Source organism: Bombina bombina, chromosome 4 (genome assembly GCF_027579735.1).
Source record: "Bombina bombina isolate aBomBom1 chromosome 4, aBomBom1.pri, whole genome shotgun sequence".
Taxonomy (NCBI): Eukaryota; Metazoa; Chordata; class Amphibia; order Anura; family Bombinatoridae; genus Bombina; species Bombina bombina.
The window spans coordinates 891,021,783-891,034,372 of record NC_069502.1 but is presented as its reverse complement, the minus strand read 5'-3'; the positions used below and the strand labels follow the sequence as shown (position 1 = coordinate 891,034,372).

The following is a 12,590-nucleotide window of genomic DNA, read 5'->3' as shown; positions in this document are numbered from 1 at the left end:
CTTCATACCATATTATGCTGAAAATCAGCTAAGTAGCTGAAAAATATATAATAGTGATGTAATAGTGGATACATAAACATCCTTACATGAGTGTACAGAGTATACTATGAGATATACACTATAAACTATAAACTGCAAGGTTAAGTTTTTTTAAAAGGAAATATGCTGAGTATTTTTTGTATTTTTTTGGTTTTTGGTTATCCTTATTAATCTGACCTGTAGAGGGACTAGTCCGTAGTGCATTAAGCGAACTAGGTGCATATATATGCATGTATCTTTTAAAGGGGTATTCTCTATATTATTCCGCTTTTTGCATTCTTATTATTCAGACCTGTAAAGGAATCTGATTCCTTATAAATAGAGAAACTAAGTGCTGCTAAGTTATTAGAGTAGAATCCCTAACGCATGAATAAGTTTAACCATTTGATTTGTTCCTGCATTGAATTCCCTATTGGCAGTGCAGATGATCGTTAACCTCATATCTGCTTAAAGGGACCTGAGACATGTCATATTATATTCTCATCATAAAACAACTATGTGGTCCAGTAGAAAAAGTGAATTTTGTGTGTATTATTCTAGTGATGTGTATTCAAACTTATATTTTTCCGTGATAAAGATGAAAAAAAAGAACAAAAAAGAGAAAAGAACAAGTGAATTTGAGATCTTATAATAAAAAAAGTGAAAATATAATTCCAAATAAAATGGAAGTTTAGTGATAAAATTAATAATAATAATGACACCTTTATGTGTCAATACCAGATCTTAACTATGTAGATCCTTAGTGTGTGTGCTTCGATTTGAACCCACTGAACTTATAAAAATCTAAAATAATTATTTAGAGATTGTAATAGTTGTTTATCCTATGAATAGTTTTAAATCTGATTTTTCGTTGATACCTATTGGAGCTCCTGTTTGTAACCTGAATATCCAATAGGTTTCACTTTTATTTAGTTTATCATGTCTATTTCCTCCAGTGTTTAGTTTGGGAACATAGTCAATGGCTTTGAATGAAAAATATTTATGTGGTTTTTCGCAATGTGACCTGAAGTGCTTAGCCACCGGAGTCTTAGGCTCCTTATCTGATAGAGATAAGAGATGCTCCCTTATTCGGTCTTTGAGCATTCGAGAGGTACGACCTGTGTATTGTTTCTTACATAATTTACAGGTAATTAAATATACCACAAAGATCGAATTGCATGTCAAATTATGTTTTAATTTAAATGTTTCACCAGTGTGATAAGATGCAAACGAAGAATCAACTTCAGCGTATTCACATGATTTACATGGAATGGTGCCACATTTAAAAAAACCTAATTTTGGTTCTAGCCAGGTTCTCTGAGCATTGTTAATTTTTTTATCAAAGTGCCTTTTTAGATTATTACCAATATTCCTTGCCTTCCTGGATACAAATTTTATATTATTTAAAATGTTACTATCAAGAAGTTTGTCTTTTTCTAATATGGCCAAGTTTTTCTTTATTACTGCACAAATTTGTTGGTATTGACTACTATATTTAGTTGAGAAGACTACACTTGAACCTGAGTAATCGTTTTTTTGTGTTATCTTGTCTGTTAGTAATTCATGTCTGTCCATGGATAGGACTTCATTTGATATGTTCACCAATATGTTCTTTTTATAAAGAGGTTATAAAAAGAACATATTGGTGAACATATCACAGACATGAATTACTAACAGACAAGATAACACAAAAAAACGATTACTCAGGTTCAAGTGTAGTCTTCTCAACTAAATATAGTAGTCAATACCAACAAATTTGTGCAGTAATAAAGAAAAACTTGGCCATATTAGAAAAAGACAAACTTCTTGATAGTAACATTTTAAATAATATAAAATTTGTATCCAGGAAGGCAAGGAATATTGGTAATAATCTAAAAAGGCACTTTGATAAAAAAAATTAACAATGCTCAGAGAACCTGGCTAGAACCAAAATTAGGTTTTTTTAAATGTGGCACCATTCCATGTAAATCATGTGAATACGCTGAAGTTGATTCTTCGTTTGCATCTTATCACACTGGTGAAACATTTAAATTAAAACATAATTTGACATGCAATTCGATCTTTGTGGTATATTTAATTACCTGTAAATTATGTAAGAAACAATACACAGGTCGTACCTCTCGAATGCTCAAAGACCGAATAAGGGAGCATCTCTTATCTCTATCAGATAAGGAGCCTAAGACTCCGGTGGCTAAGCACTTCAGGTCACATTGCGAAAAACCACATAAATATTTTTCATTCAAAGCCATTGACTATGTTCCCAAACTAAACACTGGAGGAAATAGACATGATAAACTAAATAAAAGTGAAACCTATTGGATATTCAGGTTACAAACAGGAGCTCCAATAGGTATCAACGAAAAATCAGATTTAAAACTATTCATAGGATAAACAACTATTACAATCTCTAAATAATTATTTTAGATTTTTATAAGTTCAGTGGGTTCAAATCGAAGCACACACACTAAGGATCTACATAGTTAAGATCTGGTATTGACACATAAAGGTGTCATTATTATTATTAATTTTATCACTAAACTTCCATTTTATTTGGAATTATATTTTCACTTTTTTTATTATAAGATCTCAAATTCACTTGTTCTTTTCTCTTTTTTGTTCTTTTTTTTCATCTTTATCACGGAAAAATATAAGTTTGAATACACATCACTAGAATAATACACACAAAATTCACTTTTTCTACTGGACCACATAGTTGTTTTATGATGAGAATATAATATGACATGTCTCAGGTCCCTTTAAGCAGATATGAGGTTAACGATCATCTGCACTGCCAATAGGGAATTCAATGCAGGAACAAATCAAATGGTTAAACTTATTCATGCGTTAGGGATTCTACTCTAATAACTTAGCAGCACTTAGTTTCTCTATTTATAAGGAATCAGATTCCTTTACAGGTCTGAATAATAAGAATGCAAAAAGCGGAATAATATAGAGAATACCCCTTTAAAAGATACATGCATATATATGCACCTAGTTCGCTTAATGCACTACGGACTAGTCCCTCTACAGGTCAGATTAATAAGGATAACCAAAAACCAAAAAAATACAAAAAATACTCAGCATATTTCCTTTTAAAAAAACTTAACCTTGCAGTTTATAGTTTATAGTGTATATCTCATAGTATACTCTGTACACTCATGTAAGGATGTTTATGTATCCACTATTACATCACTATTATATATTTTTCAGCTACTTAGCTGATTTTCAGCATAATATGGTATGAAGTTTGGCATTCATATTTTGTATACAATTGTTTGACTGTGCTTGTTTGCTGCCTTGGCGCAGCATATGGCGACTGGGATGAGGTGCTGTTAACTATATGAGGATATTTAATTGTGCTGTTTTTGATCTTATCCACATTAAGAATTCATTTACATCATTGAGCTCTATATCTTCTGTTATTTTTTATGTATGTACAACTAATGATTAGTCTTATATTGAACACCTGTTGCTGCAGCTTTGGTCCAAGCTAAACACACAAATGAAGCATTGTATGACACACAATTTGAATTCAGTATCCTGTTCCTTATTGGACAGAGTAAAGTTGCTGAGTTTCGATTGGACCCAATATGCATTTAACAGGTGAACAGTTAACCCTTCACTATCCCTGACGAAGTGCTGTACCAGCACGAAACATGTTGGTCTGTTAGATATAGAGCTTTTGGGCTGACTAGCTTACTGGCTGTGATACTGCAAAGTTTGTTTCTGTGATACTTGCACAGTATACTTTTTACGGATACTAATAAAGGATATACTTTTAAACCTCTTTTTTTCTCGATCCATTTACTGCTGGAACCTTTTTCACCTGTGTGGAAGTATTTTGATTGTATCATTGTTTGGCGGTTTGCCCAGGCTTCAAACCGCTCCCAGCAGCATTACAAGCACTCTCTCTCACTGGATGTACCAAACAGAAGGTATTTTCAACTATGCAGTGATTTACAGCGATGCCATTTTCCAGGGCCCTATACGAAAGAAGGAGGGTGAGTGAGTTTCTTGTAATTTGATGTGTTTGATTGGACTTCCATTACAAAAATTACCACTACATATCGATACAGTGGGATTTTTCTTTACTGACTGATAAATAAAGGGGCTGTGAAAAAATAGGGGTTACAGGACTCATTGGAACTTTGCATATATTTGTATACACAATTACTACACCTGACTTACCTCTGAATGAATACAGTTCCCCTGGTTCAGAAAATTCAAACACATCACTTATTCCCTTAAGCCTGTGTCTGACACAGATACAGTGTATTCATTTTGGGAAATAGTTCAGTGCTTTCTCTTTTATAAAAAAAAATATATACATGTCAAGGGATATTCAGGGATTCCGGACAGATATCAGTGTTCCAATGTAACTAGCGCTAATTTTGAAAAAAAGTGGTTTGGAAATAGCAAAGTTCTACTTGTACTTATTGCCCTATAACTTGCAAAAAAAGCAAACAACATGTAACCATTGGGTATTTCTAAACTCAGGACAAAATTTAGAAACTATTTAGCATGGGTGTTTTTTGGTGGTTGTAGATGTGTAACAGATTTTGGAGGTCAAAGTTAGAAAAAGTGTGTTTTTTTCCATTTTTTCCTCATATTTTATATATTTTTTATATTAAATTATAAGATGTGATGAAAAAAATGGTATCTTTAGAAAGTCCATTTAATGGCGAGAAAAACGGTATATAATATGTGTGGGTACAGTAAATGAGTAAGAGGAAAATTACAGCTAAACACAAACACTGCAGAAATGTAAAAATAGCCATTGTCATTAAGGGTAAGAAAACTGAAAAATGGTCCGGTCATTAAGGGGTTAAGGGGTTAAAAAAAAAAAAAAAATTTTTTTTTTAATAAAAAACGTTAACCTACCACTGCCTGCACTGATATCATGCGAGTGTGACATGACTACAGGGATAGTGTTTCTGTTTTACCCATTGGTGTTTATGTGTGTGTGTATGGTGTGACTGTGTGTGTATTTATGCATGTATGTGTGTGTTTATGCATGTTTGTGGAACCAGCAAATTACAGACCTTGTTACTACAGCATGGGGGGGCAGGGGGTAAACAGTGTCACTATACAGTACCATTATATACAGTAAGGGGGGCTAGACCATGTCATTGACTGCTGTGGTCACTTTATAAAGTACTGGGCGTGTAGGGTCAGGCCAGCCATCTCACCGGAATGATTACAGACTGTGTCACTAACTCACTATATACAGTACTGGTGGGTTAAACAGTGTCACTATATACAGTAATAGGGGGTCAGACCATCTCACAGACTGTGGGCACAGGGTACCTCCTTTTGCAGACATGTAATCTGATTCACATTTTTTTTTCCTGTGTTAAATGTAAAAATAAAAAAAAATATGTATTAAATTCACCTTTTTTTGGAGGGGGGAGGGGTGGAGGGGGGAGGGGTGGTGGGGTGGTGGGGGGGGCCCCCTTCTTAGATTCTTGCACCTGGGCCCTGTGGTTTCTAGTTACGCCTCTGAGCGAAGCTACAACACTGTCAAACTTGAGAGGCCGTGTTCCTGTTCCACGGCATAGATTCTGGTAAGATCGTTTCATTTTTTATACATATATGATAAGGCAAGAAAACAGGGTCACAGTGTGGCTCCTTTATCTGTATAGAATCAAGGGTTAATATCTCTGGAAGGAGATTATTGAACAGGGGGGATTTATACATGATTGCTTTATTGTGTTTTTTGCTGCGACATGTGTGAGATGTGGCTCTGGTAATGTGTGAACAGTCAGGTTCGTCTTTCATTTTGCTGAACTGCGCAGCCTGTTTAGTTTGGCGCATTTTTTCTCGGCTGCAGGGGCGGTCCTGCATGGCACTCCATGTGGCTGGGTGTGGCCCCATTTTCTTCCTTTTTCCTGACTGTCGGTTACAAGAGACAAAGCGATTTCTCTGTGGGCCTGGGTCATAGGAGGTGGTGAGTGCCCCGGCCATTGGGGTATAAAGGTGCCATTTATTTTTTCTATAGTCCATATTAAAGGCGCAAGCTATGGAGGACTCTGGTGCATTACAGGGTGGTGCCCCAGACTTTCCCGGTTCCCGTAAAGATGGCTAATTTTATTAAGACTGAATGGGAGAGACTTGGATCATGTTTCTCCCCTTCTTCTTCGTTTAAGAAATTGTTCCCGGTTCCTGACTCTCAGCTAGAATTGTGGGGATCTGTCCCTAAGGTGGATGGAGCTATCTCCATGCTCGCTAAGCGCACCACTATCCAAGTCTAGGGTAGTTTGTTGTTTAAGGAACCCAGGGATAAGAAATTAGAGACCCTGTTAAGAAAGATGTTTCAACACACTGGGTTCTTATTTCAGCCTGCAGCGGCGGTCACTGCAGTGGTGGGAGCCACTACCTATTGGTGTGACTCTCTGTCAGATATGATCAAGGTGGAAACTCCTCTCAATGAGATACAGGAAAGAATTAAGGCTCTGAGGGTAGCTAATTTGTTTATCTGTGATGCAAATATGCAGAATATTCACTTGAATGCCAAGACATCAGGCTTTTCTGTTCTGGCCCAGAGGACTCTGTGGTTGAAGTCGTGGTCTGCTGACATGACGTCCAAATCTAGATTACTTTACCTTCCATTTAAGGGAAAGTTTATTTTCGGTCCAGGCCTGGACTCTATCATATCCACGATCATAGGGGGCAAGAGTGCCTTTCTACCGCAGGATAAGAAGAATAAGCCTAAGGGTCCTAATTTTTGTCCCTTTCGTTCGGACAAGTCCCAGCGACAGCAGCCTGCCGCAAAGCCTGAGCAATCCAAGGAATCTTGGAAACCATCTCAATCTTGGAATAAAGGCAAGCAGAGCAAGAAGCCCGCCGAGACAAAATCTTCATGAAGGGGGGGCCCCCGATCCGTCTCTAGATCTCGTAGGGGGCAGACTATATCTTTTTGCGGTGGCTTGGATGAGAAACGTGCAGGATCCTTGCCCAGGGTTACAGGATAGGTTTCAAATCTCACCCTCCCAGGGGCAGATTCCTCTTGTCAAAACTATTGTAAAACCAGAGAAACAAGATGCCTTTCTAGGAGTAATTGTACCAGTACCTCTAGCAGAAAGAGGTCTAGGGTACTATTCAAACCTTTTCGTGGTCCCAAAGAAGAAGACCTAAAGTGCTTAAACAAGTTTCTGTCGGTCCTGTTCAAGATGGAGACAATAAGGTCTATCCTGCCCTTAGTTCAAGAGGGACAGTTCAGAAATACGATAGACTTGAAGGACGCTTACCTTCATGTGCCAATACACAAGGATCCCTTCAAGTTCCTAAGATTTGCTTTTCTGGACCAGCACTTCCAGTTTGTAGCTCTCCCATTCTGTCTGGCTACTGCTTCAAGAGTCTTTAAGAAGGTTCTGGGAGCTCTGCTCGTGGTGGCGAGATCCAGAGATATTGCAGTAGCGCCTTATCTGGACGATATCCTGGTCCAGGCTCTGTCCTGCCGGCTGGCAGAGGACCATTCGAGAGCTCTTCTACTTCTTCTTCATCATCTCATGAATGGAAGATAAACTCAGGAAAGAGGTCTCTGGTTCCCAGTACCAGAGTGGAGTTCCTGGGCACGATAATAGACTCCATATCCATGAAGATATTCCTGACAGACCAGAGACATTGCAAAATTGTCTCCAGCTGTCTTGCCCTTCAGACCTCCTCAAGGCCATCTGTGGCCCGATGTATGGAGGTGATTGGGCTCATGGTATCCAGCATAGATGTCATTCCATATGCCAGGTTCCATCTCAGACCTCTTCAGTTGTGCATGCTGAGGCAATGGAACGGCGATCACTCGGATCTATCCCAACAGATTTCTCTGGACACCTGGGCGAGAGAATCCCTCTCTTGGTGGCCATGTCCAGATCGGCTGTCTCAGGGGACATCCTTCCAGAGACCACCCTGGGAGATTGTGACTATGGACGCGAGCCTCTCAGGATGGGGAGCTGTTTGGGGTGCCAGGAAGGCACAGGGCAGGTGGAATCGGGAGGAGTCACTTCTTCCGATCATTATCCTGGAACTTTGAGTGATCTTCAACGCTCTGACTGCTTGGCCCCTCCAGGGTTTGTCCCAGTTCATCGGATTCCAGTCGGACAACATTACCTTGGTGGCTTACATCAACCATCAGGGGGAATGAGAAGCTCCCTAGCCATGAGGGAAGTATCTCGGATTCTGGAATGGGCGGAGACCCACAACTGTTCGCTGTCAGCAATCCACATACCGGGTGTTGACAACTTGGAAGCGGATTTTCTCAGCAGACAATAGTTTCATCTGGGTGAATGGTCTCTTCATCCCGAAGTGTTTGTAGAGCTTTGCAACAGATAGGGACACCGGAGATAGATCTCATGGCGTCTATACTCAATTTCAAGCTACCTAAATATGGGTATCGGTCTAGAGATCCTCAGGCAGAACTGATAGATGCTTTAGCAGTGCCTTGGGGGTTCAACCTAGTCTACATATTTCCACCATTACCACTTCTACCTCGAGTAGTGGCCCGCATCAAGCAGGAGCAAGCATTGACTATTCTGAATGCTCCGTCGTGACCAGGGAGGGATGTGGTTTGCGGATCAAGGATGTCATCGTCTCTTCCATGGAGGTCGCCCTGTCGCAGAGATCTGCTGGTACAGGGTCCTTTTGTGCATCAAAATCTAGATTCTCTGAGGCTGACTGTGGAGATTGAACGCTTAGTCCTAGCCAGGAGAGGGTTTTCTGAGAGTGTGATTGATACTCTCATACAAGCCAGGAAGCCAGTCACCCGGCACATCTATCATAAGGTGTGGATTACCTACTTATACTGGTGTGAGACTCGTGGGTATCCCTGGCATAAGGTTAAGGTATCCAGGATCCTTTCCTTCCTCCAGGACGGTTTGGAGAGGCGACTTGCCGCCAGTTCTTTAAAGGGACAGATTTCAGCTCTATCTGTGTTGTTACACAAGAAGCTCGCTGAGTTTCCTGATGTACAGTCTTTTGTTCAGGCTCTGTTCAGAATCAGGCCTGTATTTAGACATTCTGCTCCTCCTTGGAGTTTGAATTTGGTTCTTAGGGTTTTGCAGAGGGCTCTGTTTGAGCCTATGCATTTAATTGACATTAAATTACTGTCTTGGAAGGTTCTTTTTCTACTGGCTATTGCTTCGGCATGCAGAGTGTCTGAGTTGGCGGCCTTTGAATGTGAGCCTCCTTACCTGTTTTTTCATGCCGATAAGGCTGTCCTTCGTACTGGGTTGGTATTTCTCCCCAAGGTTGTGTCTGATCGCAACATCAATCAGGAAATTGTAGTTCCTTCCTTGTGTCCTAACCCTTCTTCTTCAACGGAACGGTTACTTAATAATTTGGATGTGGTTCGAGCTTTGAAATTCAATCTTCAGGATACGAAGGATTTCAGACAAACTTCAGCATTGTTTGTTGTTTATTCGGGGAAGTGCAAAGGGCAGAAGGCTTCTTTCACTTCCCTATCTTTTTGGCTGAGGACATGATTCTCTTGGCTTATGAGACAGCAGCACGTAAGCCTCCTCAGAGGATTACGGCTCACTCAACTAGAGCTGTTGCTTCTTGGGCCTTCAAGAATGAGGCTTCTATGGAACAGATTTGTAAGGTGGCTACCTGGTCCTCCTTACATACTTTTTCAATGTTTTACAAATTTGACATGTTTGCTTCAGCGGAAGCAGCTTTTGGGAGAAAGGTCTTGCAGGCTGTGGTGCCCTCAGAATAGGGTCCGCCTCTCTTTTACCCTCCCGGTTTTTTTTTTTTCATTCAGTGTCCTCTAGAGCAGGGGTCGCCAACCTTTCAGACCACAGGGACCACTAAACTCACAATTATGAATCCCGTGGACCACTAACATGATTTTTTTTTAGCAGCGTGCCAGGTGGGCGGAGTTAAAAATACAATCTAGCTACACAAGTTGCGCAGTACTACGCAACGTGCGTAGGGAGATTGTAATTTAACTCCTCCGTCGGTTTTCACTGATGTCCAGCCAGGCACTGTAGGGAGTTGCGGCGTGACAGGGGTGACACCATTAGAGGAGATCAATTCCTGCTTGATGGTGTCAAAGACCACCAACATCCTCTCGTGGACCACCAGTGGTCCATGGACCACTGGTTGGCAACCGCTGCTCTAGAGCTTGGGTATTTGTTTGCCACAAGTAAAGAATGAAGCCATGGACTCTCCTCATATTAAGATGGAAAACATAAATTATGCTTACCTGATAATTTAATTTCCATCTGTATGAGGAGAGTCCACGGCTCCAGCCCGGTTCTTTGTTGGGTGGACCTAAATTTCTTTTGTTTTTCTTCTGGCACCATTTATACCCTGATATTTCTCCAACTGTTCCTTGTTCCCTAGGAAGAAAGACTGGGGGATGAGGGGAGTGGGGGAGGTATTTAAGCCTTTGGCTGGGGTGGCTTTGCCTCCTCCTGGTGGCCAGGTTCTGTATTTCCCACAAGTAATGAATGAAGCCGTGGACTCTCCTCATACAGATGGAAATTAAATTATCCGGTAAGCATAATTTATGTTTTTGGTGTCCTTTGTTGAAAAGTGTACCTAGGCAGGTTCAGGACCTGGGAGCTAGCTGCTGATTGGTGTTTACACATCTATGCCTGTTGTCATTGGCTTAAAGATACGTTTAGCTACCTCACAGTAGTGCATTTCTGCTTCTTCAGTAAAGGATACCAAAAGAATGAACTAAAATTGACAATAGAAGTAAGTTGGAATGTTGTTTAAAATTCAATGTTCTATTTGAATCATGACAGGAAAAAAATGGTTTCATGTCCATTTAAGTGGCTTTGTGTTGTGTATGGACCAGACAGCTTTTGAATGAGATCATCCATGCCCAGGGCATGGAATAAAAACTGACATGACATGACATGAATTACTGGATTCAATTATTATAATTGTATTAAATATTTATGGTAAACATATACCTACAATTGTAATGACGCCAAAAAGTCATACTATTTTAAGAACAAGAAATGCCTTTATCAAAAAAGCAAAAATTGTACATTATAGGTGCCTGAGTAGTCTGATCATTATCATAATTCAGATTAATAGATGTATATATAGATTTTTAGTTACTGTGTTATTCACTATTATTACATTCAGGAGTTGCAGGTGCGCTGTGCAGAAGGACAGGCCTTGCTTAACTCTACACTCCACATAAGGGAAGAAGTCATTCCATGGGGTATTCCTCACACTGAGGACCGTGAGCTTGAGTCTCTGAAGCAAGATTGGCAAGTGTATCAACAGAGATTGACAGAGACTAGAAGTCAGATCAATGCCACCTTGAGTAGGCTGAAACTGATGGAAAAGAAGTTTCAGAAGACAGATAGTTGGTTAACATCCATCGAGGGTAAAGTAAATATTAGAACGGGACGTCAGTCTGATAGAGCAACCAAAGAGATACAGCTACAACAAATGAAGGTAAGCATTTAATCGTTATGATATATGAGATATAACTTCTCCTCTGATCCTGTAAATTCATTATGTTAGCACTTTACTGTACTGTAACAGAAATACTCTCAAATGCTTCCTATTTCTGAGCACCTCCCCACTTCATTTCTTAGTAAATGCCACTGATTTAAAAAAATGTCCTGCCAAAGTTGGAAATCAGAGCTGAAAATTAATATATTATACTCAAAGGGTAAAAAACGTGACATGTTGAAAGAAAAACTAATAAAATTGAAATAACTGCATCTTTATTATAATCATTTTAAAAGGTACAAAAAAATGTTTTGCAATTTTGCTTTCTAATAAAATTATATTTTTTTACTGTCTGCTCTAGAAATGGCATGAAGAAGTTATGGTTTACAAAGATGAGGTAGAGGAAGTGGGAACGCTGGCCCAGCAGGTGTTAGAGGAAGGCCGAAGTAGCAGCCGAATAGGAAGTTTTGCAACCATGCTCACGTCTCGCTATCAGGCTGTCATCCTACACATATTGGTAAAGCAATTAAGGGCAAGACAAAAATATAATATCTCTGGGCAATAACTTTTAGATCAGGGTTTTAGAGAACCAACGTTAGCTGCATTAGTTTATTCTAAACTAATTTTGAATGTTTGCTGAACATTAAACATTACAATAAAAAAAAAGGAACAAACAAATAAAAATGTTAATTTTCCTATTAATTCAAATATTGCATTTAACAATCAAATATTAAAAGATTAACAAGAACAAATTAATCTCAAATGGAACTTTCAGATGTCTTCATTCCAATAGTTGTCCAGCATGGCTCTTAGAATGTTACCTATGGGCTAATGTTTTAGTTTATTCTACCTATGACTATATACAGTTGTCCTTGTATGAGTTTAATTGTTTCCTCAGAAGGTTAAATTGCAATTGTCAACATAATAATTTACAAATTTGCCAGTGTTTGACTTCTACATACATATACTAGTGATTAGGTGTTTTGTTTTTTCATCTATGTATTGTTTTTGTTGTGTAAATGAATGTAAAGAATATTTTCTGAATTTTTTGTTCTAACATAAATTTGATTTTTAATATGGCTATCCAAATTACACATTTTTTTTTTTTTTTTGCTAGTGGTGTTAAAACCTGTAAAGGAACATAACAGATTAACTTAGAT

At 39.0% G+C, this 12,590-nt stretch overlaps 1 protein-coding gene across 1 annotated transcript in view; it reads left to right on the top strand.

Annotated features, from left to right (window-relative positions):
- The window catches only part of SYNE1 (spectrin repeat containing nuclear envelope protein 1), a 780,519-nt gene that overhangs the window by 420,278 nt on the left and 347,651 nt on the right, over positions 1–12,590 (top strand). The window contains 2 exon segments of the mRNA XM_053711805.1: positions 11,113–11,430; positions 11,792–11,947. Of these exon segments, the coding sequence (XP_053567780.1) occupies positions 11,113–11,430; positions 11,792–11,947 (474 nt within the window).